Genomic DNA, 25316 nt, shown 5'->3' with positions numbered 1-25316 from the left:
TTGTTTAATTGATGAGGAGTGGTTGGACTTACAGTAAACAACAGAGTGTAGTCCAAAACTGTAATTAAACGGGATACATTTGTTACATGTTTTTATTTCTGTTATGGCCTAAAAACAAGAGCAGATAGAGAATTAGAAGGAGGGGGAAAGTCCTTTAAATTTACATTAGTTTTGTATGAATGGTGTGAGAAAATGAGTTTATCTGAACTCTGATACAACTGAGAATTGAAACACCAAATGATAAGAAGTATTTCATACGGACAGTGCTAGATGGAAGAACTGAATGAAGATAATGAGATTTTTTTATAAAAAGATTTATTAAAAATAAGTTCTTTGACGAGAAAAAGTGTGGCATGTATATACATTAAATTGTCAGAAACTTTATGGAGCTTATAATACAATGTATTCACTTTGTTGGTGCCCTTTTTTTTTTTTTTTTAATATGTCATGCTTACTGGAACTTAACAACATTAAGGGAAGAGAAAAACACCTAGCACACGACCATTACAGGCAAAATCTTCAAACTGAGGAGCACTTGTAAAGATGACACTTGGTGATCAGCATGATACAGTCGTTAAATACAGACAAGACAAGGTTTTTATGAATGCGGCTTTCTGTTGATACAGTTTAATTGAGGGCTGCAAGCTTCTGATTAGTCCATTCCAACTGTGAATTAACAGATATTAGCAAATGATTGTGTTCTGTAAAGGTAGAAGTATTTGGGGGAGAACAAAATACTGCCAAAAGCCACAAACAAATGCATCTTTTCCAGCTCTACTGCAGCAGGTATCAAAGATTTCTTCTTCGGAAGAGAATTACACAATTGCTGGTTTTCTCCTCTAAGTCCCCACACCTCTGACAGCCAGAACCACAAAAATAGTTTTTCTTAAAATTATTTTATTTTACAAGAGTATCTCGCACAAAAAGTGACAGGACAAACTAACACTCGATTCTGCATGCTCCAGGTGACCTCAGGTTCTCACACCCAGATGTCATATTTCGAACAATATCCTTTGGGACAAGTCTTCTGAAATTCCCCATTTTTTAGAGCATATGTACAGCTAGCTGGGAACAGCCGTATTACAAAAGTTTACCTCTCCTCACAGCTGAATGCACTCCAGTCTCAGATGTCTGCAGGGCTGACACCTTTAGATCCTCGTAGCAGTCTCGTTAGTCCCAGAGTTTAATAAGACCATCCCAGCCGCACGTAATGACTTTGGATGTTTCGTGTGGATGCCAGACTGCACCAATACAGACTTTATCGTGTGCTTTTACTCTGCTGTAGAGTTTTGTTGTCTTCCAGTCCCAGATGTTCAGTTTTCCATCTGCATCTCCAGATATCACATAGCTGTATTAAAGGGATTAAAATAAAAGCTGCATTGAGTGCAAAGACTGCTGGTATTTTAACAGTTTGCATTGAGCAACGGAAATAGAGCTTCGCCCAGCGAGCTTCCCATCTGACAGTCTGAAAACATATCTGCCCAAGAATTAGCATTCGTGCTGTGCTCTAAAGCACACAAGTCCTGCAGAAGGTGATTCATCAGCTACGAGGTAAACGTGCTAAGCAACGTGATTATACCATACACGGTGTTACTGGAACTAGAGAGAAAACATCGGGCAAAGATGAAGTGCGAGGAGTTTATCTGCAAGTTACAGACGCTTCTCTCCACTATTTCCTCCAGGTTTGAAGAGGTTATTCTCCCGTTTTTATAGTACTGAATATCTTATGTACACACAATGATAAATGTATCAGTGTAATCCTGAGCAAACAGGATGAAGAAAAGAAAATTCTCTCAGCAGCAAGTCAGGATTCACCACAGCAGACCCACAAATTAGAAAAAGTGGGTATTTCTGAGTCCCAGGTATTCTAGACAAGTGCATATCGCAGGGATAAAGCCTTGAGGTTTCTGGGAGGACTTTGCAGCTGGTCTACAGTAAAGAGCCAGAGGCAAGTCAGATGTGGAAGCCTCTTGTGCTGCACCAAGGCTGGACAAAACAAGGGGAATCTCCGGATGCTTTAACACAGAAACATAAGCCATCTTTGCAGAATGGGGAATCTGGAATACACTGCCTGTTTTCTACTGTTGTTTGGACCAACTCTTGAGTATAACTTAGTCTAATTAAGTCACAAGAACAGAATTTCCATTCTGCTGCTTGGCTAGAAAGCCGTCTGATGCTGGGTTAATTGAAGGGCTGTGCATCAATCATTGTTGCAGAGGATTCAAAAAGAATCCTAGTGTCTGTGCTAGCAAGTTTACAGTGAAACACTTTCCCACAAAACTCACCTCATATCAGGTGAAAAATCCACTTGACAAGCGTAGCCAGCTACCATGTGACCTTTGAAGATTTTCTTTTTGTTTAATCTGAATCTGTTCTGAGCTCCAAAAATCAGAATTTGGTTATCCATTGACTGGCAAGCCAACCATTTCCCTGTAAATGCAAGAAACAAAGATTTCAGAGTGCCACGTGTGAAAAAACAGACTTGGCTGAGAAGTTTGAGACACGTATCTTTTCCTGCACTATATTAATAGAGATTTTTAGTATGTATCAGTATCAACTTCTACCTAGAACCTTATTTCTGCCTGTTATAACTGCCACGAGAGGCAGAACCTTATGCTTGGCAGGAGCTGGGAAGCCTATGCCCACAAGAACCCCTCAGAACTGTAAGAAAAGCCCTGCCAGTTATAACAATATGCTGCATTAACCCCACTGAGTTACTGATTTGTTTTTGAGCTACCGAGCAAGCTTGCTGGTGCACACATTCTAAACACTCAATCAAGTAATTCAGATGAGGGAAAAAAAACAACATCTAGCTGCAATCTGTTTGATTACCTCCTTTGTGGGTAACTCTAAGATCATCATCTCTTATTTTTCTTTATGAGAAAAGCAGCTCTAAGGTGGACTCGGAAGTTTGAAAATCTGAAGTTTTCGGAATTATTTCATATTCTGTGCCTTAACTGAGCATGATTTACTGAAGACATTTAAGAAAAAAAGAACAGGCTTTTCTAATCTTAACTCCGTTTCACTCTGCTTCTTGGCAGCACATTAACTCCTGCCTGAAAATCCAACGAAGATGATGCACTACAGAACAGTACAGAACAGAGACTCCTGTCCTGAACTCTTTATATCATCACTGTCTTCACAGTGTCCCATTTGAACAGCAGTAACAAAATGTGTCGACTTATCTGTAAATCTGATCCAGCTCCTACCTTGGAATTAGAGGTTTTTCTTAAGACTCCCAAAGAAATAAACAGCATGTGTACCCCAAATGTGTTATTCTCTTCTACTTTTTAAAAGTCTGTCTCCATCTCCTGCACCCTTCAGAAGGAAATGTGCCCCTGCTAATGGTTGGGGGGTTAGAATTAGATGATCTTTGAGGTCCCTTCCAACCCAAACCATTCTGATTCTATGAAATTGTAAGTTTTCTTCTGTAAAATTTTCAATTTAATTTTCTTTAAAGGACTCATTTAACTCCAAAACGATGCACTGTGTATCTGGCACAATCAGTAGTGTAATTATTCTAAAAGCCTTTGTTCTGCCTGATGTTGGACTACTCAACAGGTCAAGATAATGTTAGTTAATGTGAGGTATCTGGAGCTGAAGAAACGACCCTACTTCGTTCCTAACATCATTTACTGTCTTATCACAGAAATCAAATACTCAAATGACCAATAAGGAAAAAGAATGAGAAATCTGGTAAATACCAGATCTGGTAAATATCAGATTTCATACAAATGTGGAAGAATGAGATGAGCAGAAAAACTGGATGAGAACACAGCAAGTTGTGCAAACTGGATGAGAACACAGCAAGTTGTGCCACATCAGAAATAGGGGTTGAAATAGCCCAGCTTGGGAAGCTAACATTTTAAACACGTAGCACTCTTTCTCCCTCCAGAATCTTCCTTTCTATATTAAAGCTCTACTTCAATTGTTAAGAATAAAATATTTACACTGCAAAGCAAATGTAATTTGATGCTGATAGCTGGCTGAAAATGCTAGCTGTGCAACAAGTTCATCAGCCGCTGCTCAACAAATGAGACCGTTAACTGTAAATCCAGTAACACTTCAATAACGTTGGCAATAAAGCTATTTAATTTTGGCCAAAACACATAAAGAGATTTTGTCCTATTAAAAGGATTTTTCACTTCTTACTGGAGACACTAACCCTTTATCCTCCCTCAGTTTGATTCTTATAGAAGAATACAAACACCAGGGAAACATTAGCACACAGAAACACTGAGATAATTTAGAATTTCTCTAAGTGTTATTTGGGCTATATTCAGAAGAGAAAGCAACAGCATTAACAGGAACACGTACAACATCACTCTTTGCTTTATCAGTGGCACCACAAGGACTGATAAACTTGCTTAGCAGTTTGCAGCCACTGTCAATTACCACCAGTGTTTCTCTTAATATTGTAAATATTGCAAAGAACACATTATAGCTCTACAAAAAAGGAGAGTCTGTTTACTCTGGATGAAGGTCTAAATTTAAACCAACAGTTATCCTGATATAACCCCTCATTTTGACATACTTGGTCTTCTCAGAACATTTCAATCAAAACCTTATCCAGTCCAATCTTGGAATAAATGTCCACACGCTCCTTCGGGAAGGTAGGGTTGTGTGGGGCACCAGGGAAGTGCAGCATGGCAAAGTTACAGATATAATCAGTAAGACGTGCCTACGTAAGCTGCCTAAGAAGGCAGGAAAGTGTTAACCTACCATTTGGAGACAAAGTCACGGCTGGCATCGAATGCATACTTGGCTCAGCAATGTACTTGAAGTCTACAGGAATGTCCCTGCAAAAGGAAGAAGTATGTGCTTTAGGAAGACGTGGAGACACTCCAGCGGGCTGCCTGGAGTCTGCTGATTTACTCAGCCACCAAATCACGGAGAACGTGGTGGTGCTGTCCGCAGCGAGGATGTGGAAAAGGGCAAAATTATGAATGCCCACCTCCAGTTGTGGAACCATTTATGGGATAATCTCTGGTAGCATGAATTAACCCCAAACCGAGCGACCCATACTCTACAGCACAAACCTGATTCCAACCGTTAAACTTTAACACAAACGTGTTAAAATGTGGCCAAATGTTTATGTAGGTAACAAGAATAGACTGATATATGCACGCATCTCACTGCGATAACTCAAGGACTTGAGTCTTGTTTTAGCTGTAATACTTCTCTGCCTTTTTATATGCTTTTTTTTTTTTTTTTTTCCTTTAGAAGGAGAAAACAGGAGTCTTTTTCACTTCTCTCTGACAACGACCCTTTCCTCCTGATTTCCCCAAATGGGATGCCAATCAATTCTGAATGTTCATAGCTGAACTGTACTGCGAACTCCTCAGTCTCAATTCCATATAGGACCGTGCCAGTGCATGTTAAGTCTATATATAAAATGTACAAAGGCACGTGGAACAAGGGAAAAAAAACCCTACAGGCTAATCCTTACTCCTCAGAATAGTCATTTGGTTTTCACTATGTAAAGTGAATTACTAATGAGCTGTGCACATCCACAGCATTCCTCACACCCCACACTGGAAGGCTGGTAAAAAGGGAAGACAAACACACAGCTTTCCCCTTAAACAATGAAATCTCCAGCAGAAAATAGATTTGATTAGTGTATTCATTCGAAGACGTGCAAAATGTTCTGTAGCAACAGCAATTAAGACAAAGGGGATGGTTCTGGCCTCAGTGTCTATAATTGACCCAGTAGAAAGGCTGCTGGGACACTCTCAGGGCAGAGAGCGGGGATGGCTGCCTTGTACTCACTGAGGGAAATGCTAACAGCATTAGCAAGGTAATTAACAGTCATGGTTTATTGGGGAGCAACTTATTTCCTGGCATCTTGTGTTAAGCAACGTGCACATGGGCAGCAGGGTGCGAAGCTGCCCTGCTGTCAGAAAGCAACATTGATGCTGCCGTGAGCTAAATGTAAGATCATTTCACCCCTCAGCATCAGAGGAGGGGGGGGGAAGAACACGTGCAGGGTTCTTCTGTGTCCTTTGGTGGAGAAGAGCACGTGCAGGGGTAACTTCCTAGTGTGCAAACCTAATCCAACACCCCCTCAGCCCACCTGGCACCTGGAGCCCTCAGTTGTAGGTAAAAGCAATCCTATCAGAAGCCATGTTTAAAAAAAAAAAAAATCCTATTTTTTAAAGAAATAAAATCACAGAAGATACATCTCCAGTGCTGAATGCTACCGCAGTGAGAAATTTAAATGCAGTGTAGGTTTTCCACCTTCTCTTCTCCCTTTACAAAGGGAATGCAGGCTCATCTATTAGAATTTATTCAGGACAGCTCTGTTCTATGTTGAAAACTAGCAGGCACAGTAAGGACAGGTGCAGAATACAATGCCTTCGTCTGTTAAGAAAAATTGAGACATTTGTGTTTCCCCATTTGCTTCCAGTCAAATTGCTAAGTAAGCAGTAATATCAACCTGCTCCGCACATGCCCTCCCAATAAAAATAAAAATTAAAAAATTACCGAAAAAGATGCTGTCATGGTTGGCTGACCTAAAAAAATCACGTGATCCATTGTTGTTCAGATTTTTAAATTTAAAGATCTTCGAATCCTTATATATTTTTCCCCACTTCCTAACACTCTAAAGGCCGAAAATGTTTAAATATCAGAAGTAGCTTCTGTTTGCCAAGATCTAGAAACGTGATAATCTGGGGTTCTCATACCACTTCTTCCCCAAGCAGGAAAGAGAAAAAGCCTTCCAAAGGATGAAAAAAAACACCACCACCAAAAACCACAAAAGCAAAACAACCCCCTTCTGGGATCTGTACATCATGAGGAGCTCTCTCAGGAGACTACAGCATCTTTACAAGGAATTATGGAGTGAAAAGGCCTGCTGCGGGGTATAGCTTTCTAGACGTGACAAGCCTCCTAAGCTTGGCAAAATAAGCACTAAGCTACCACTGTACTGCTCTTTGCTAGCTGACTTGAAGGTAAAAGGAAATAAAAGCTTCCAAGGTCAGTTGCCTGAATTATTTCACTGTTTAGCCAAGTAGGGTCAGAAGCATGGGAAGCAGGCAAGACAAAATATTTTGCATTTCAAAAAGAAAACCCAGAATATAATACCCATGTTTTAATATCGCCGCTGTGAAGCTACAATCAAATGAAAAGTAAAAGCAGGCAAACGTTGAAGTACTCCTCTCAGGACTCCTGACCGCCCCCCTTGGTCTGTAAGCCTGTCCCCTGTGTTTGCAGGTTGAACTTTCAGCAGCTGGGCAACTGCAATTCAGAGCACGCCACCAGTGCCATCGACGTGCATGCTGTGAACTCCTGGGGAAAGGAGCTTTGGAGTCTCGGGGGAGAAGTTGCTGACTGTGATGAAGTCTGACATGCCATCCCATTACCAGCTCTGGCCAAGTCGAAGTGTGTACAAAGCAGACTGCAAAATTCCTCTAGACAACTGAGACTAAGCAATTAAATCAGCTTTAATTACTGGCTTTTAAGGCCATACTCAGGTCAAAATTACTTTGAAGGCTGCTTTGTTTCTGTGGAATATTGGAGAAATACATCAAAATGTGCAGTAAGCAAGTCACCCAAAGCTTAGGAGTAACTGTCCTGATGAACTTAAGGCAAAAAAGAATTTGAGGTGCAGCACAAAATAGTTTGAGGTGGAATTTTTCAAAGTCCAGATCTGATGTGCTGAATAGACTGGCTTAGTTTCCACGTGTTGTAAAAACCTGGATATTGAAGTTAAGTATGTCTGCAGAGCAATAACCATGTATCATAGCACGTTATGGACAAATGTTTTTTTAGGTTGATGCTAGGAACACAGTGCTGCATTCGCTTTATATAAAATAAAAAAATTTCCCAACAACTGAATCACAGAATACTGTCTACTGTTGACAATTCCTCCCTGTTATCTGAACAAGGACGCTCTTTCTTCATTGTACAGGAAGCTCAGTACATATTTTTGTTCTTCAGAAGGAAGAAAACTTCTGCTACTGGAACAATCAGGTTGTGATGTTCCCATCCCAGAACCTTTTTGCCTTTCCTGCTCTTCCCCACGGAGTGACTAAATCCACCCACTTCGCTATTTATTTCAGCCATCAACACAAAGCTCAGAGAAGAAGGGCAATCCATTCTCAAGGAAGTAACAGATTTGTGCAAGTGAGATCCTCCTCCTACTCACCAGAGAGGAGACATTCCCTAGCAGATATGATAATGTAAAGATGTTTTTCTTAAGGAACTCAGTAAAGAGTCTAATCATGAAAAGCTGAGCAGGGGCTCTCTGGGAGAGACATCTGCTGATGGTATTCTGTGTCTAGCCTAAGCCCGGGATCCCAGACTTTGGTCATTACCAGCACTGCTACTGGCAATGGTAGCAGGTCACAGACACTCTGTGGGTTTTGCTGGCTGCTTGAGTAACATTTAAATACTACAGACCGGAGTCTCCTGTCTAGATTTATAAATAAATAAAAAAAAAAAGCTGGGGAGGAACTGATTAGTCACGGAGATGTCAAACTAATGTCTGTATTGTGCAACAGCTTTTCATGCGTGAACAGCAAAATGAAATGGATACGTGAAGATATGGAATTAATAATTTCCAAAAGAGGTTTGATGTCCTAGAGAAATCTTCAAGTCCTAAGCAGAAAGTTTTAAGACCTAGAGCCTTGTGGAAAACATTTTAGAAGCAGGAGGGATTTGTTTTCTCCCCAGAGCTGTTAAAAACTGGAAGCCATTGAAAATGATGTTTCATGTGAGTTTTCTTGGATAAACTTCCATTTTTCTGTCACCTGTTGTATTCATACTGTGCGTATCAATGATTGCCCAAAAAGCAGACTACCAGAAAAAGAGAAATGAAGCTAAACTAAGATAGTTATTTCATGTATTGGTCAAACATTAAATAATAATATAACATATCCGACTTCAAAGCATTCAGAAACTACACAGGCTAACATAACATAGCAAGCTTTTCTTTAAAAGGCTAATTTAAGGGCTAATACACCCTTGGGGAACGGAGAGATAACAGAGATCACTAATAGAGTGCAGCATGCTTCAGGCAGATAAGGCTGTCTTGTTCTTTCTTTGGAGGAAGGGAAATCTATGAAATCTCTTGAGCATTAAGCCAGAATAGGTTTGTTAGCATTCAGCTAGGGGGTAGGAAGCAACTAGTTTTAAACGATCAGAATTATTATTTTTTAAGAGTTCTTAATAAGATACAACATTAAAATACATTATTAATAATTAATGCTAATAATAAACATAGCCTGATGCCCTTATAAGATTGACACCAATAAAACAGAGGCTATTTAAGACATTCCATTTTACAGACTTTAAAAACAGTTTTCAATTACTGCAGTGGAGTAGGGCAGTAAGCTAGGGACAATAACTCACTATTAAACATTAATAATGTCTAGACATTGTGAGTATTATATTTAGATTTTGGAAGGAATGTTTTCTTCTTCTGGACAAAAATGTTTAAGAACTAGGACCCACGCTAGACTGAGTGGCAGAACAAAGAAATATGCAGAGTATATGCCCAACTTCAACAGTATCAGAAATGTGCAACAAGGATATCTGAGATCATTCTGGTTTTACTTTCTTGTGAAAGACTTTCTAAAATTGTTTATATAATTATGTAGTAGTTATTTAAATTAAACTCTTCCTCATTTAGTTAGAACCCAGTACACTTCAGCATCCTATGTGCCATGTACACTTGTAAGAATAAACTACCTCTCAGTTTGCTTACAATACACTTTATGTTAAAAAAAACAGTATTTTAAAAACTTACCATTCCCAGACTCTTAAGCTCTTGTCATCAGATGTACTCACAAACCTTCTATTTTCATCCACAAATACAATGGTGTTGACAGCTCCCAAATGCCTATCATACTCCTGCACAATCTCACCACTCCGAATATCCCACTACAATTAAAGAAGACATAAGATTTTTTTTTTCTTTTTACACTAAATATTTTATTATTATTTCAAGTTTTAAAATATTTTCAGGTAAGGAAGCAAATTCTCTAGCAACAATCTTTGAAGGTCTAGCAAAAAGAAAAAAAAAGACGAAGAAAGATTTAATAACTGGTTGAGAAATTCTAGTTGAATCAGAAAATCCAAGTAAAACTAACAATTTCTTGAGCTGTAGGTGGAGCGTTTAAGACAGAATCCGAAGAAAATAAGGTATTAAGTAGACATACCTGCACAATTTTCTTGTCTGACATTCCTGCAACAAAGAGGTTTTGTTTATCTTCATCAGGATTGAACTTGACACAGTAAGGAACCTTCCTGTTTGTGAATCTTGAAATGCATTGTCCTGAAACAGACAAACCATTCATATTGGGTCAAGAGGGAAGTTCTAAGGGCTGGTGAGTTCATTACAGGTATTGACAGAGACATTCATTCTACTTTTACCTCACTAACAGCAGAAAATACCTTTTTTTTTTTTAAAAGGCCCTGAGAGGATCAGAGGGTAGAATTTACCCTACATTTACCTACCCTAACACTTTAGTTAGACATTCTTTCATGTGTTTGTAAGCGTGCATCTGCAAAAAGACATACAAATACACTCACCCAATATCATTACTACAGCTTTCCAAACAACATAACTTCTCTTCAGCCTACGTATCATCAGGACATAATCAAAGACATCAGGACTAGTGAAGACATCACAAGCTGACCAGTGTCTTGGCAAAGCACCAGCTGACTAGGATCCAAGTTATCCCCAGCAAAAGACTTGAACTCAGTGAAGAATCCCTTATTGCAATGACTAAAAAGGGCAACAGTAATCCAGCTAGAAGACAAACCACTGACCTCCTCTCACAGCCTCAGCCACAAATATCCTGACTGTGCATTATTTGTAACTCTCAGGAGCCTGGTTTAGTTCAAAAGCACAATGTTTTTTTTTTTTTTTTTAGGTGGTCCAAATAACTGAGCTCTAACACAAGACTGGAGGATCTGACCTACCTTCTGCCTGCCACTTGTATGAGACTTGTGCCACTGCTAACCAAGGAAGCCAACATTTTTTTCAAACATGGGAAATTCCTTCCTTTCAAACACCCTCAGCTTAAAAGAATACTGACAAAATTTACTTCGAATCTTTTTAACTGGAGAAACTATTTGCAGCAGAATGTTACAGAGCACCTTCCAGCCAGTTCTGTGAAAGCATCACACCTATCCCTTCACTTCCTAAACCAGCAGCTGGATTTCTACTGTCGATTCCTATTCAGAATGCTCTTCATGTTCAGGTTAGCTGAAAGATCAAGTGAAATAATTCTTCTAAATTGAATTTAGGTTTAAAGTGCAATTTCATTACTTAAGTTGTGCCTGTACACATAAACGTGCAATTAATTGATGTAATAAAAACGTTTTACAACCTGACAACATGTCTTGGTATTTACCACAGCGCCACGTAACAGTGTGTAGAATTACAAGCCTACCTGTTTCAGTGTCCCAGAGTTTAATATAGCGGTCATACGCAGCACTAAGAAACCGAGTGCCAGCGTTATTAAAACAGATGTCTCGAACAGCTTTACCATGTCCTGCAGAAAAGATGCAATAAACTTTTAGCCATTCTTGCTTAGAATTAATTTTTTTTTTGAAAACATTCCAGTTAACTGCTACCATCTTCATCAAAGCAAAAAGAACAAGGAAATTGCTTGAAATTCTTCATGAGCGCTAGTAAACCTAGTTTCAGCACAGAGATTCATTCAAGTGGCAAAGAAGAAGTAACTCCTAAAGACTGATAATTATTTCAAAAAACAAAACCACAACTAAAGCACTGGAGAGAGAAACAACAGTATTGCACAGAAACATGCACTGTGCATCATTCGTGAATTGATATGCAAGTAAAATTTTAAGTACTTTTGGGTTCAAAGACTGCTCTGATCAGTTAAGAACTGCAAGAGAAATTTAAAACGTTGTAATAAATGACAACATCTAAGGAAAAAAGAGGAAGGACAAACACTACAAGAGATGCACTTAAAGGAGAAACGTTTACCATGACATAATCAAGTATAAGACATGTTAAATACTAGGTTAGAAAATTAATAATCTGGTGTTAACCCTGCTACTCCTCAGCCCAATACTTTCAGCTGAGAATTGAACCAGACTTGTAGAAGTTGTCTTTCATTAAAATGTTGGCACTGGAACTATATATATTAAAAATATCTAATACATAGCTACATGTAATCATACAAATCTATATAGCTATACTTACATTATACTTGCATTACATTACTTGCTACTTACATTATATATGATATTATGTATGACATATATATAATATTTACTTACATACATATAAAACAGCAAGGAAATTTTCATATGTATTAAAATAGTAAGCAAATCTGGTTGATAATAAGGACCTTCGGAGAAAAACAGTCAAACCATTCAGAAAGAGTAGTGTATTGATAGAGAACCCTTTCTGAGCACTCCTTTGCCACACTGCTGTCATCAGAATATCAGATAAAAATACTTTTTTTTGTTGTTATTCAACATATATTCACTCAAGCAGTGTTCTAGAAACCTTCCCATCTCAAAAGGGGAATGAGCTGCTTTTGTTCTGTATTCAAGGCTGCTATGAAGTTTGTATTTTTCTCTCTCAACCACCTGCTTTAAAAAGCACCTGTTACAGGAACAAAGACTGCACCTGAACTAGGGGGAAAAAAACAAAAAACAAAAACCTCTCATGCTTTTGCACTAGAAACTGAATACATAAGAGACTACCTAGTTAAGGTGAGATGCCCTCCCTGCATAAATACAGAGGGCACCTGTTCTCACTAAGAAGATGGGGCAATTCCATTTCCTAATTTTAGCTTTGGAATGGAGTATTGCCTGGAATAATGCCAAAGGTTCACTAAAAACTTGTACTTTAAACAAATTTTTATTGTCAACATTACACTGAATACCATTTACCTTGGATGCCTCCAGATCTTTTCTAAGATAAAGTAATAAGCTAATCTAAATCATGTCCTTCCATGTAGTTGTTATATATATATATATATGTATAGATACACACACACACACTTTAAGAACTCAGTTTAAAAAAAATGCTATTACCAATAAATGTTCGTAGACATCTTCGATCACCATATACTTCCCATAGCTTGGAAGAAAAAAAAAAAAAGGATGGAGGAGAAAGAATGTTAATTGGTAAAAAAACGATGCTGAAATTAAGTGCAAATATATATGACAACATCTTTTAAGAAATTAATTACAAACAGAAGACATCAACCGATTAATCACAACTACCTATGCAGAAATTCACAAGAATGTTGTCATCATCTTATTAGCAAAAAAAAAAGAAGTCTTAAAATAATTAAAAAACATGCCAAATCTAAACTTAAAAACCCCTAAGATTATGCTAGTCAAAAAATAAATCAGTTTTCTAATATGACATATGACTGACTAAAATTACATTAGTTCAAAGCCACAAATGCTTCAGTAAACCACTTCAGCAAAAGCCTATTTCTAGCTGTAATGCTAAGCTTCATAGAAAATTAATTATGATGATGGCAAGGACAATAACCTGAACAACTTGTGACCTTCTAAATGCTATTAGTAAATGATTAACACTGTTCTAACACCCACATCATCTTGTGTATTATTCTTTGTTCCAGAGAACTTGTAATCTAAAAATCAAGTGAGAAAATAAAAGTAACAGACAAAAAAAAAATGGTCCTTGGTAGAATTACGTAGTGTTTAAATACTCTAAATGCAGGGTCTGTATTCAATGATGGTATAAAATACATAAATAAAAATTAAAAAATAACTCACCTTAATTTTGCAATCCATAGAGCAAGACAACAGCATATGGCCAGACAGAGGAAACAACCGAACTGCACTGACACCCTGTAAATAAGGACAATTAGATAGTAAGTGGAGCATCTAGATATTTGCTCAGTTCACTTGCCCTCTTTCCTTTCGTAGGCAAAAAGCTAAACTGCATCTTGAGAAGAAATAACCTAGCATTCCATTTTAAAAACAGCAGTGCATTTTGAACATTGTTATTGGCACCAAATAGATTCAGTTCAACAGCTGTACATACACCCTCCTTCAGCATTCACACCGTTACTGTGAATCATGACAAAGAAATACAAGTTGTGGCTGAGGGTAACAGCTTTGACCACACACTTCCTTCCATCTTCTGGCTACCATTAAGGTGCTGTCCATTGCAGCACAGTATATTCCCTGAAGGAGTACTGAAAATCAGAGATAAAAGAAGGCTTTTATGAACCTGATCAATGAAAGGCTTTTAATATAAAAGTATGTATATAGTTACGGGCTCTGGCAACAGACTGTAAACATGATGTAGCAATAAATAAAACTAAGTTAAAAAACGTATTTGGAAATCTTGTAATGCCTATGCACTGTAACCACAAAACCTATTTTCTTACGTTTAATATAAAATAACTCACGCACTTTTACTCTACCACTGCATTTTCAGTGATCTCTAGAATTAACCTTCCTCTTATGCACATGATAGTTTTGAAAATAGCTCCAAACCCCACAGAGGTGAAGGAAGAATATTTTTCGCTTTAAAGGATGTCAGGAAGTCACTATGTCTATGTAAAAGTATATGGAGGTATCAGAAACAATCACTTCTGACCATGCAAACATCTCATGTGGGGCATACGATGCCATGAGCTGTGTGTCATAAATGAGAAAAATATTCCTTCCTTCTACTGATAGTTCAGCTTTATAGAAGTTACTAGCTTCAGACACAAAATGAAGTGTTTCTCAATAAAAAAAAAAAAAGTACACTCACAAACTTCCTACCTTTGTATGTCCAGACCATACATGGATTTGTTTCTTTGGAAGATAGCACTTCTCAGGCGGCACTGTAGAACGGAGATTAACTCCAACATCTTGAGGAACGTGAAGGTAAGATCTCCCCTGGTAGTCATACATTTCCTTAACTAAAAAGGTAAACAGAGAAATCTGAGAATCAGATTGTATTTTACGAGGTAATAATCTTGGAAAGACTCAACTGCTGCACATGGTTAAGGCTTTTCTCAACACAGCTGTTCTGCTCTGAACTGGGGGGGAAGAAAAGAAATCCACTTCATAGGGTATGGATGTAGAAACCTATTTGACATCAGTTGGGCTCAAATTAAGTCCGAAACGAAGCAAAAGGTCTGTTTGGAATCTGAAAATCTGAACATTAGAACAATCTAACCCCCTACTGATCTGACTCATTATCAAAACGCAAGAGAGGCCAATAATGGTCTGCTTACACTAACCCTACGTAGATTATGGTGTGCAGCTCTAACCCTGGCACATGCTTGCAATTTACATTCCAGCCAGCTCTGTGCTGCATCAGTCATATCAACAGAATTGCAAACCAGAGAAAAAAAAAATCCATTTAGCCAACGTGAATGAATATTGGTCAACCAATACTGGTCAGCAGCCAACACCTGCTGTTGAACTAGATTTAACAGAAGAGATTGGACAGTCAGACATGCAGGGATGCATCGTGCTTGAAAGGATTATTTCAAGAGTAGACTTGTGCTGGATAGTGATGACATTAAGCTGTGCACTGACTAAATCGAATTCTCAGTTTCTGGGATATTACTACGGCAGTTCCGTTTGTATATGTGACCTCCTGCTTGGTATTAATGATTAAAGGTGTCTACAAAATGGCTTAGGGAAGGCTTGTGTTCGAGAGGATTAATGTTTATTTTGTAAGGACTTTCACTATGAAGCTTTAGAGACCAAGGAAAATATGATACAAAGAGTTATTCTACAGGAGGCTCAATGGCTAAAATTTAAAGTCTATGTTTGTCACTATTCAATAAATATTGTCATAATCTACTGTATATAAATACAATGAAGTACTAAGTATCTCTCTCGTCCACTCCTGTTTAATGCATATAAGAAGATGCTCCAGCTTACGTGTAGGATCCTGGCTGTGGTAAGTGGCACACAAAAAGAGAGGCTCAGTTTGGGCTAAATTTCTATGCCAAGCAATGTAAAGCAGGACTGTTTTGCATACAGCCAGCTGAAATAACAGTTTCCAAAAATCACTTAATTTTACTTACTTGACAATTTTCATTGAAGATACCATATGCTATAGGGTAATTATTTCGTACATAATTATTCACAGTATGACAGCAGGAGCCTTTACATTAAGAAATGAGGAAGTACCGAGTCCAAGTGATTTTCTAAATTGCATGTAGGTAAGCCACAACTCAAAGCACTATTTGCTGATGAAAGTACTGAGACACAAAACTGCAGTAACTCTGAAGCTCGAACTAAGCCAAACTCATAACCTAAAATTTCTTTGCTCTGTAAAATAAGAGAGAGATATGCATGCCCAGGAACATGAAAAATGAATAAAACCAGTAGCCTGAAAGATGACATTTCTATGTTGCTCTTCACAGTATGAAGTGGAATTGGTCCAAGTTTATCTCTTTCTCTGTCCTTTATGCTTATGCCTCTGAGCGCTATTATCTCCAAAACAGAAACATCAAGGTGCCTCAGCAAAACTGCTGAGGCTGTCTGCCATCCTTACTAATTAACACAGCAGGCAAGAAAACACAGCGAGTAAGAAAATGAGAACAGGCAGGAAGACGCCGTTACCATGTAATATAGTCTTCTCCTCTCCAGGTTTATCATCTTCCAGCTTTCCTCTCTTCTGCCTCTTAGCTGTTATTTCATCCAACTCTTTCTGCTCTTCCTGGAAAAATTAAACAGGATCATGACTTTTAAAAAATTAAACATTCAGAATGACGTAACAAATTTCAAAATTGCATTACTGTTTACTTACTATCTAAAACACATTTACTGGCTAAATGAGATCAGAAATATTTCTAAGCCTCAATCAAGAGAATACTTTTATCAAAATCAGATTAATTTGAAAAGCTGTGTACACTGAACATAATTATGTATAAGCTTTTTATTTAAAGACTACAGCTAGGCATCACTGACTAAATGTGAAGGACATTTGGTGGTTGGAGGGTTGAGTAGTTGCTCCCCCACCCCTTTTTTATTATTATTACAGTTTTACTTTCAGGTCTTTTTCAAGCTGCTCCTACATATAAGCATCTTTTATCGGACTCTACACATGGCACATAAACACAATTCATTTTATTTTATTTCCAAGCAGTCTTTCAAATAATTGAATGCAGAATATTCAGAACACCTTATTCAAACAAATCACCTGAAACATTTCTATTACCCTGAAGCACAGCATGGATCTTCTGGTTGAGACAAACTACTAGTGCAGTTGGATCCTTATTAAAACCACCACAATGTATTATGGCACAATGATGTAGTAACTATCTGTATCTGCTGAGCTAAAGCAGTACTTACTTCTGATGGCTTGGCTACTTCTTTTTCATCAACATACTTTGCCCATGGTCCCAGAAAACCATCAATGTTAGATGCATCATTCTCCTTGAATTTCTTCCTTTTTTCGATTTTCTTTTGTCCTGTTTCAAACACTGTTAAACCTGCAGAAAGAAACAACGCACTGCCTAGCTGCTAGCACAGAATACAACACATCACAGCAGTCTAAAACAAAAAATCACACCACCACCACCCCCTCCAACACACACAGGAAAACGGAAAACAGATTTTGGTGCCAAAACATTGCTAACTTTTTTACATTATGAACACTGCTAGCTATGTACAGTAATGGAAGAGACAAATTAGTATTTAACCATACGTGTTTCCTTGTGTTTTTAACAATAAGCCTGCAGACTGTACGAACACATCAGTTTTCATACCTTAAGTAGTGCAGAGTTCAAAAAAGTAGAGTCCTAACAATTTGCTTCTGATCCCCTTACCCCTGTTTTAAACAAAACCCACAAGCAAACAAAAAACAAACATCTCCCTAAACCCCCATTACAACTGTGTATTTTAATGCAGAAAGAAAATAAATCAGGGTCATCTATTTCTGAACACTAGCTTATTCCTTCCCATAAATGCTAGCTTATCACAAATACTGTGCCCTCGAACTTCATCTGTCAAAACCAGTGTGCAGTTTTCAAATAATGCTTTCCTACAGCATCAGTAGTACTCCTCTAGGGAAAGGGAAACAAAAAAGATTTCTGTGTAAACAAAGGGAAATAGGCAATGTAAAAGCTAAAATAATGGTCATATGGAAGAATAGTATATTAAATTCACGAGGTTTCTTAAAATAATACTGCTGAAACTGTAGTTTCAGAAGGGTATGTTTTACTTCTGAAATTATTTATCTTAGCCATCTCTGTCCAATGTAGTTGCTATGTCAAAATAAGTCTATTTTCTTTTTCTTACTTAGGAAGGAAAGAGTGAAGTAACCTTGCATATATTCCATGGAAGAGAAGACAGAAATAAAGAACCTTTATACATGTGTGCAAATAAAATGTTTAAAAAATCATGAAAGGGAAAAGCATAACTAAAGTTTTCACATTATTACTTTACAAATTCGGTACTTCATATTGGGCTACAGTTTGATACATCCTCACCAGATTTACTTTACACTAAACTACAATATCACATGCTAACAAGTCACTTTCAGTGGTAAATATCTTTCATCAGCGTATTAATTACAAACCCCATGCTTCTGGTAGTCAATCCTCTCAGTGGCATGCTATGCCTTTACCATTTGGCAACTTTCCAGCATTTTTTTCTTTCCCAAATAACCCAAACAGCTTAACTCTGCTAAGCAGAGATAACATGCAATTCCCAACAGGAGTGCTAGAGGTTGCTTACAGAATGATCAGTTTGCTACTGAGCAGCACAGTTTAAGTGGTTATCCTAACACATGAGAATCCTAATGCAAACATGCGACCACTTACCTATGACAGAAATTCAGAGGACCAAAAAGCTCTGCTCAAATCAATGCTATCCACACAATTACACGTAAGAGTTCCCATGCCAAATTTGAAATTTGACAAGTGATAGCCTGATACGTTTGCTGCTTCAGGAAAACAAAGCTCCCTTGTACCTCTCTTTGCTTGTAACATTATGATTGCAACAGATCTGCATTGGTAAGTCTCTCATAGTTCCTTCCTCTGCTAATACCTATTCCATTTCTTACTGAGGAAGCAATGGAAATAGTCACCAATTTATATAAGATTCTGAATTATTTACCTTGATTTTTTTCAGCTTCTTCTACAGAACCAATATACTTGGTAGCAACTTCAGGGTTATCTATAGAGGGATCTAATGCATAACCTGGAAACAAAAAGAAAAACAAAATAATGTTATTTTCTCTTCTTGATGTACAACATTTAGTACTCTCTCCCCCTATGCTCCATGAATTTTTTTCCAGTTGGTCCTCAAGGAGCTCAGGATGATAAATACTTTGAAATTTCATTCACTTGATCTGGATATTGGGGTTACTACAAGTTATTACCACAGAGCGGTAGAATGGTTTGTGTTGGAAGGGACCTTTAGAGATCACCTAGTCCAGCCCCCTGCCATGAGGTCCTTGTGTATGCATTGCTACCAGAACGCTTAAATCTGCACAACAAAGAAAGAAAATATGTACAATAAGCAAGAAATCAGGTAAGACACAAAGAGAGGGTATCACAGGAGCAAAGCCACAGAATCTGTCTGGCCTCCCAAGAGGCCTCTAGCCCAACACCTGCTCCAAGCAAGGTCAACGCTGAATTCAGCCCAGTTTGCTGTAATCTGACACATTACTTTTTGGAATGTCACAACAATGTTCTCACGTTGTGATGTGGTGTAAGGGAAAGACTCAACTCTAGATTTAATGTTAGTGGCACAAGATTTTAAACAGATACTGCTTTAGTTTGGGACAAAGCCAGTAAGACCCTCCATGGGCAACTCAAGTTTTTTGGGGCTTTGCATATATTCTGTCTCCCCTAGGAGAAATTATTTCAGCCTCCACCTGTCCAGGTTGGGAGAGCTTGTTCCCTCAACTTGAAAGCAGTTGTTTTAAGTAGCTTGGAAGATACTGGAAGCAGCAGCAATGGCCTTTAATTTTTTAAAATAATGAAGTATTCACATCTTCATTTCCTGATTGCAGCTATTGAGTCCCATTAAAAAAAAAAAAAAGAAAAAAAAGCTGCATTTACTCTTATAAATAATTTATAAAATGTATCATCATTTTGTAGATATTCAGGACATTCACAATTTTTGGGGACTGAGGTTTCTCATTTTAATATGCGTATCTTACAGTTTCTCTCCATTTGTCCTGAAGTGGATAGGATGATTTTACAAGAATAAAACCGACAAATAATCTCATCTAATTTCCAAGGAACAGGTGCACAGTTACTGACCACTACTACTTTTTTTTTTTTTTTTTTTGGGTAAGAGTGCACCCTGGTGGACACATCGCCATTTCTTATTAAACATTACCCAAATGACACACCGTCCCTTGAGGACCCAATGAGAATCTCTCCATCAGGAAAAACAACAACAATGAAGATATCACCCCCTGGTAGAAATAATCACACACACAAAACCAAGGAAATCTTATAACAAAAATCCAAGAACTAGTTTGTATACTAGTATTGAAGCCCCAGAGACCAATAGCCCATAAAAACACTTGCAAGAACACGACCTGAGAACCTACCAACACCATCTCAGTAGCCAAAGGAGTTAATCCCCAACCGTTTCTCGGGAACACTGCTGTCCTAGAAGATTTTTTTACTTCCATGGCTAACCAAATTGAGCAGACACCGCCATCAGACTTTCACTAATTTAACTGCCTGCTTTTATTAAGGCAGTATTTCAGCCAGCTCTTTTCCAAGCTATATGGCTTCTGTTAGCAGCAGAGAGATATTACTTTGGATTTATGTCAAAATCAATACAGTGGTTTTCTTGTCCTCCAACTGTATTGACACAGTCTCTGGGACTCTATTTGCTCAGGACTTGTAAAAGAGGGGCAGTATTCGAATGAATAGGGCCCCTGGGCCAAGCACAGCTTCCCGTGGAAGTGGAGGCTTCTTATAGCTGGATTGAATTTGGTCCAGCATCATTGTCATAGAAAAGCCCTGAACAATTTCGACTTTCTAGTGGGTTTGTGAAAGAGAATCTTTTCTTTCTGGCTGAGGCTCCTAAACGCAGCTGCAAAAGACAGCTTGCTTTTATCCTCCTCAGCTGGTATGCCACATAAAGTGCCTCGACTCCTACGTCTCCTTCAGTTTTATTTGGGAGGTAGATATTTCATACTGCATTTCAGCAAGGCAAGGTACAATTCCTCCTACACCCATAACTTCAGCGCATTTGCAAAGGGTTGGTTAAATAATCAGACTTTGATGTAGATTCCAGAATGACAGCTACTTCAAACACATTTCCACTGCTCCGTGCAATGCAGCACAGGAACCCAAGGTAGCTTCTGTATGCGAAACAATATCTCTGGACTGATGCTGATGGAAGGGGCCTCTCTGCAGAATCAAAGCAGTGAAGTGTCTACAATTGTAAGAGGTAACAGCGACTGTTGGCCTTGCATGTAACGTGAAAAATACAGAAGTTTAATTTTCAAGTCAGAGTCATTTTAAGCTTTCAAGTATCAGCCTTACTGATACAGTAATCCTGTTTTACCCAAGTTACTGAATACTCAATAAAGGGCTTTGAAATTCCTGGGCAGAAGTCTTTATTATTAAATAAGACCTTAATACCTTGGGAAGGAGAGGCATCAAAACACTAAATGCTGCATGAATGAAGCAGTCCACTTCTAGCATAAGTACTGAGGTTGAACTAGCGATGAAACGATTCTTTTAACCACATTAAGGGAGGAATAGTTCAGCTGGAAGGGACCTGCAAAGATCGAGTACAACTGCCTGACCACGGCAGGGCTAACCAAACGTTACAGCAGACTTTTGAGAGCGTTGTCCAAAACCACCTCTCCAGGAAGCCAGTCCCAGTGTTTGACCACCCTCCTGGTACATTTTTCCTGATGTCCAGTCTGAAGCTCTCTGGCACAGCTTTGGGCCAGCCCCACACATCCTGACATCAGTGACCAGAGGCCAGCATCTCCTCAGGAGGTTGCAGTGAGCAGTGAGGTCCCCTCTGAGCCTCTTCTTCTCTAGGCATGGGCAACCCAAGCATCCTCAGCCTCTCCTCATAGGACGTGCCTGCCATGCACATTCATATTCATGAACAGTGTGTGTGCAAAATGTAAAAAGATCCATAATGCCCCTTTACCTGAAAGTTTAAAAAGCCTTTCAAGAAAGCCTTTTCTTGAATAGATAAAATAATGTAAGGAGATTGCCTTACACCCGTGGATTCTAAAAGGGGTGGGTTACCCATGACTGTAGATGCAACACCGGTTACCAACTGAAAAAAGGTTAGACTCTCATAGACTCATTGTGAATGGCTTTCCATCAAACTAGGAGAGGATCTCATATACGATTACAGAATGACCTGCCGAGATGATTTTATTGAGTATTTTTATGGATTATGCCATCAAAGCATCATATACCTGTACAAGTAGCAGCTGAAACCAAACCAAATGTGAAATATTTCACCACAGGAAAAAAAAAAAAAAAAAAAAAAAAGAATTGGTTAGGTACAGGGAAAAAATGATACAGACTGTGCAAGGGTAGTGGTGGTTTTACACTCCACAAGACAATCTGACACTGTTGAGAAAAAAAAAAAGAAATCTGTGGTTTGTTGAAAAGGAAAAACTGTGTAAAACATGGAACAGAGCTGGCAAGACCAAATCTAGAATAGCATATACAGTTTTAGGCAAGGTATTTTAAAGAAAAATTTGGGTAAAAATCCAGAGTAACAAGAATGATAAAATGCTGGAGGGTGGAGCAAGGCCTAGAAGAGAAAAATGGAGAACCACTAGGCCAGTTTAAGACTTGATGTTTCTTTTTGCGTATGATATGCCTGAATTTCTGTGGTTTGCATCCCAGACAAAGGATGAAAAGACAGTAGCAGCTGTATGATTACTTCTAAGTGCTGGTATCACAAAGATGTTCTTAATAAAGAAGCTGAGGTCTGCTTGATCTATCAGAGATCTGAGGTTTGCATTCAGAATGCTCTTCCTGTTCTCCATGGACTGAGGGACTGTGCAAAAGTGACTGGATTAAGGTTGCAGGATCTTTGAATTTGTACAAAATACGTGCAGGAAGGGCAGATGGTTCTCAAGAAGCTGTTCACTGCAAAGAGAAGCTGCAGATCTTTAATGCCAATCAAAAAAAAACCCTCCAGTACTCGTGTCAACACCACCTCTCCAAGTTTCTGGAATGAAGGGGACCTTAGTATGATGGGTAGGTTTTGTGTAGATTAAAAAGGTTATTGGTACTGAAAAGGTTCAAAGAGGGCTTTTTGATTAAACCGTTAGGGAAAGACAACAGTTAAACAAAAATAAGTGATCTGGCACAGCACGCAAACTTAAAAATATACATATCCTCAAGCAAAAGGTAGCATGGAAATTTGAAAACTGAGATAAGAAGGGCAGCAATAAGCATAGAATCCTATTTAAACTGAGGGCCTGAGCACGCATACAAAATGGCAGAAGCTAAAAATCAGAGAATCATTTAGGTTGGAAAAGACCTCTGAGATCAGAGTCCAACTGTTAACCTAGCACTGCCAAGCCTACCACTAAACCATGTCCCTAAGCACGACATCTACATGTTGGGCCCGATGATCTTTCAAGGTCTCTTCCAACCCCTTCAGTTCTGTGATGTCTTTTCAACACCTCCAGGGATGGTGACTCAGCCCCTTCCCTGGGCAGCCCGTTCCAATGCCTCACAAAGCTTTCAGTGAAGAAATCCAACCTCCCCTGGTGCAACTCGAGGCCATTTCCTCTTGTCCTACATGCACAGTGAAATAATGCATGGTGAAATTTGACCGTCTTGTTTTAAATTCAGAAGCTAACAAAATTGGTAGGACAATACTACCCTAATTGGACAGAAAGCACTGTACCATGTAAAAATAAGGTGGTCATGGCATGTTTTTTCCCCATTGGTGTGTTAAAGAAAGCTTAAAAGCAAATCAGATCAGCAATTTTTTAATAGTGTTAACAGGCAGTAGAGAATCCTTTGGATTGAAATTCCAGGTTTAAGTAGCAGCATGTGGAGTTACCAGGACTCCATTACTGACTGCTCAGCCAGAAGAGGCGATAACCATGAGGTGGTAACAAAGCTGCTAGGAAAAGAAGCATAAAGTCATAATGAGATACTCGAGCCACCTCCTTGGAGCAGATGATGCAAATGTCATGTCGAGATAGGCTGAAAACAGCATTTTTATAAAATGTACCTATTCCATGAAGCAGTCATGTGAGAAATTCACAAGGAAAAAAGCTAACTGAGCAATGCTGGAACCTTGATTTTAAGGGATTTTTCCCTTAAGGGAAATTTTAAGATGTGTATCCTTTAAGTGGATATACATCTTAACTGTGACCATAACAGAATAAATTAACATTCTTGAGGAAGCAAAGACAGCCATAAAGAGATTTACTACAATGATCTTAATCTCAAACCAGGAAGGTTATACAAAACAGAAAAGATTTTTAAAAGGAACAGAAAGTAAGCACCAAACAGTAAAGCCTTTTCTAAACGCAGGGATATTTCAAAGACAGCATGTTGGAGAAAAAAAACTAATGCCTGCCAGCTATTAAAAGACATAAAAGAGACCAGAAGGAAGTGAACACAGCTGAACATTATGTAAAGAGAAACAATTAGAAATGAGAAAATATTCTTCAACAAGCCTAAGTTGTATCTAAACGTGTGAAATGCAAAGAACCAACCTCTAGCAGAACAGAAGTAAAAACTACAGTAGAGTAGCCTCTCCCACACCTAAGTGAGAAACAAATCACATAAGGCAGAAAAACCTAACACATCACCCTTTGTCAAAAACGGCAGGAGCAGAAAGCACATCAGACAGTGTGTAGGCCAACAGATGATCAAGGAATGAAAAAAAAAAAAAAAAAAAAAGAGTATTACAAGAAAAAGGTGAGGCTTTTTTTTCCCTCTTTTTTAATACATGGTCATTATGGAGGAGCTTGAGGATGCTGTTGTGCTAGAACCTTTCTTTATGGGCAACATGACAAAGCGTCTACCTCAAAGCAGCATATCAGGAGACTAGAGACAGATGAGTGGTAACAAATCACCAGGAGCAGATGGTGCTCACCCAAGTGATCTGAAGCCAAATCACAGCATAAAATCTCTCACCCAGTATTGACTCTATATGACAAAGGGAACATACCAAATACAAAAATCTATTTTTAAAAGATGCTTTAGAGAGGAGCTGGGACACTACAGGTCAGTCAGTCAGGTATTTGTAAGGGTGGAAGTTTCAGGCAGTAGAAACTAAAATAGAGAGAATGATCAGCAGGCACTTGGGTGTTAAATACTGCAGCAGAACAGAACACGCAGCTTTCTGTACAGATAGAGTAGAGCGACGAAAACTCCGGAGTATTTGTGAGGTGACAATCACGAGAATGA

The 25316-nt window shown here is 38.5% G+C and overlaps 1 protein-coding gene across 1 annotated transcript in view; it reads right to left on the bottom strand.

Annotated features, from left to right (window-relative positions):
- Window positions 1-343: 343 nt before the first annotated feature.
- The window catches only part of CDC40 (cell division cycle 40), a 35656-nt gene continuing 10683 nt past the window's right edge, over window positions 344-25316 (bottom strand). The window contains exons 4-15 of the mRNA XM_084285223.1: window positions 19042-19125; window positions 17275-17414; window positions 16543-16639; window positions 14740-14879; window positions 13738-13812; window positions 13021-13066; window positions 11400-11501; window positions 10161-10276; window positions 9749-9882; window positions 4723-4799; window positions 2286-2430; window positions 344-1348 (exon numbers count right to left, since the gene is read on the bottom strand). Coding sequence (XP_084141349.1) covers window positions 1171-1348; window positions 2286-2430; window positions 4723-4799; window positions 9749-9882; window positions 10161-10276; window positions 11400-11501; window positions 13021-13066; window positions 13738-13812; window positions 14740-14879; window positions 16543-16639; window positions 17275-17414; window positions 19042-19125 — 1334 coding nt within the window. The 3' untranslated portion in view covers window positions 344-1170. The remainder of the gene's footprint in view (window positions 1349-2285; window positions 2431-4722; window positions 4800-9748; window positions 9883-10160; window positions 10277-11399; window positions 11502-13020; window positions 13067-13737; window positions 13813-14739; window positions 14880-16542; window positions 16640-17274; window positions 17415-19041; window positions 19126-25316) is intronic.

Source organism: Netta rufina, assembly GCF_964035555.1.
Source record: "Netta rufina genome assembly, chromosome: 3".
Taxonomy (NCBI): domain Eukaryota; kingdom Metazoa; phylum Chordata; class Aves; order Anseriformes; family Anatidae; genus Netta; species Netta rufina.
Note: the sequence above shows the minus strand (reverse complement) of the source record. Positions and strands in the feature narration are given on the sequence as shown.